The following is a 2,419-nucleotide window of genomic DNA, read 5'->3' on the forward strand; positions in this document are numbered from 1 at the left end:
TAAGTTCCTTTCCTGCCAAATGTAGTAGATGCTCCCAGACAGAGCCATCCTATAGATTTCAGCTTTCCCACATTTACCTTTCGTATTGCTTACTGCCCATGCTACCTCCTCAGTCCAACCCATTACAGCTCTTTAATACCTTGCCATTTGAGAATTTGTTGTCATATTTTAGCTTCTATAGAGCACTCAAAGAATAGATGTTGGGTGCTTTCTTGTTCTTGCCCGCACAAAGGGCATATCGGGCTACTTTGAATCCCCCACTTGATAAGTCTATCTCTCGTGTACAACCTATTTTGTACTGCCAAGTATAAGATGAAAGACCATCTTGGACTGCTTTGGTTGTTACATATCAACCTCCTCCAATGAGTTTTGGGATAATCACCTCTCATGTTGTTGTATACTGTCCTTATTGAGAAGTTATCCTTGCTCATGATCTCCTCTACTGTTAGCCCAGCATCCTCAAGATATTTCCCGGCTTTGAGAATCTTTTGCACAACCTAGGAGGCTTGCTTTGGATTCTCTTAGTGTACTCTCCTTATATAGTATGTATGAGCCCACTTAATCCACAACCTGTCCTTTTTTCTGTCCCAGGTTCCAATAGTGCTTCAGAATAGCTGCTTTATTCCATAAGGCAATGTTTGTTATGTTCAAGCCACCAGCAACTTTAGGCAAGCATAGTTTATCCCAACCAATGAGAGCCTTTTTGGAACATTTTGCAGCTCCTGCCCATAGGTAACTTCTGCATATTGCTTCAATCGGCTGGATAATTTTTCTAGGCAGTATGAATATTTGGGACCAAAAGTTTTGAATAGTTGTAAGCACACTTTTAGTCAGCTGCAGCCTGCCTACATAGGATAGTAGCTTTGCAGTCCATGTAGTGATCCTTCCTATCATCTTGTGTAGTAATGGTTCGCACTTTCCTATCTATAGTCTCTTTGAGCTTAGAGGTACACCAAGGTATCTGAATGTAGTGTGCCAACTTTGAAGCCTAGTGCTTGAATTATTTCCTACTGCGTAGATGATGAGACCCCTCCAAAGTAAATAGAGCTCTTCCCTTGGTTAGCAACTAGTCCAGATGCCTTAGAGAAGCTTTCAAAGCATGCATATAGCAGCTTAGCAGAGATCACATCACATCTGCAGAATAGCAGTAGGTCATCAGCAAATCTTAACTGCACTAGATTTAGTTTGGCAGACCAGGGATGGTAGTTGAAATTTGGATTGTCCTTCAGAGTCTTCAGAAGTCTAGTAAGGTATTCCATTGCTATGACAAAGAGATATGGGGATAGGGGATCATCCTGTCTCACACATCTTTCTGCAGTAAAGGGTGCAGTTGCCCTACCATTAACTATAATGGAGCATGAGACCGTTTGAACACATACCATAAGCCATTTCACAAAAACTTTAGGAAAGTTCAGCCCAATAAGAACCTGTTACGAAAAAACCCATTCTAATGAGTCATTGGCCTTTTATATGTCTATCTTGAGCATGCATCTTGATGAAATTCCTTTCCTCCCATGCCCCTTTACTAATTCATGACTAAGGCTAATATTATCATTGATCACCCAACTAGGCACAAAAGCAGCTTGTCCTTTGTCAATCAGTTCATCTATGACCCCCTGTATTCTTTTGTAAGCATTTTAGATATGATATTATATATTGTGGTGCAGTAGGATTTAGGTCTAAACTCTTTCACAGAGGAGGGGTTCTTTACTTTTGGTACTAATCTGACAACAGTGCAGCTAATTGGTCCATACACGCCTTTAGTTTCAAAAAAATTAAGCACTGCAGTGGTCACCTTATTCCCAATTGTTGTTCATGCCCTTTTGAAGAAACAGGAACTAAATCCACCAACTCCTGGAGCTTTAGAGTCATCAATCCCCTATAGTGCCTGGTATACTTCTTCCTTGGTGAATGCTCTGCTAAGTACTTTTTGTTGGCTTATGGTAAGTATAGGACCTTTGGTCATTATGTCAGGCTGGATGGCAGGCATTGTTGCATTGGCAGTCCCTATCATCTGCTTATAGAATTTGAGTATCTCTTTTTCTATTCCCTTCTATGTTTGTAGCATAATTCCTTCACTAGACAATAATGCCTTGATATGGTTTTGAGCTCTCCTATTCTTCACATTGGCAAAAAGATATGCAAAGTTTGAGTCTCTAAGTTTTAGCCATTGCACCCTAGACTTCTGCTTGTAAATGCTTTCTTCTATTAGGTCCCACTTTTCAAGTGTATCCTCAATTCCTTCTCTGCTTCAAAGAGTTCATGTGGGTGATTTGTAATTCTCATATCCTCTTGATTGTCCTTTAGTCTTTCTATAACCCCAACAAAATCTTTAATATTCAGTTCTTTGATAGCAGTCTTGACATGTTTTAATTTATCCCATATATCCTCTATATATTGTGCAGTATTGGTTTGGCTC

General features: G+C 39.9%; 1 protein-coding gene across 1 annotated transcript; it reads right to left on the reverse strand.

The window, feature by feature from the left end:
• Nucleotides 1–1,007: 1,007 nt before the first annotated feature.
• LOC107794664 (putative mitochondrial protein AtMg01250) lies at nucleotides 1,008–2,014 on the reverse strand. The gene is made up of 2 exons (XM_075236465.1): nucleotides 1,889–2,014; nucleotides 1,008–1,427 (listed from the first exon to the last, which is right to left on the reverse strand). Exons 1-2 carry the CDS (start codon nucleotides 2,012–2,014, stop codon nucleotides 1,008–1,010), a joined length of 546 nt encoding a protein of 181 aa, XP_075092566.1.
• Nucleotides 2,015–2,419: the final 405 nt, after the last annotated feature.

Source organism: Nicotiana tabacum, chromosome 18 (genome assembly GCF_000715075.1).
Source record: "Nicotiana tabacum cultivar K326 chromosome 18, ASM71507v2, whole genome shotgun sequence".
NCBI lineage: Eukaryota > Viridiplantae > Streptophyta > Magnoliopsida > Solanales > Solanaceae > Nicotiana > Nicotiana tabacum.

What these genes read in the sequence shown, in the direction of transcription:
- LOC107794664 (XM_075236465.1), bottom strand. Translation starts at nt 2,014, where the DNA reads ATGATAGGGACTGCCAATGCAACAATGCCTGCCATCCAGCCTGACATA. An exon ending in CCAAGGAAGAAGTATACCAG is followed by an intron (nt 1,428 to 1,888) that starts GCACTATAGGGG and finishes TTTTCGTAACAG; the next exon opens with GTTCTTATTGGGCTGAACTT.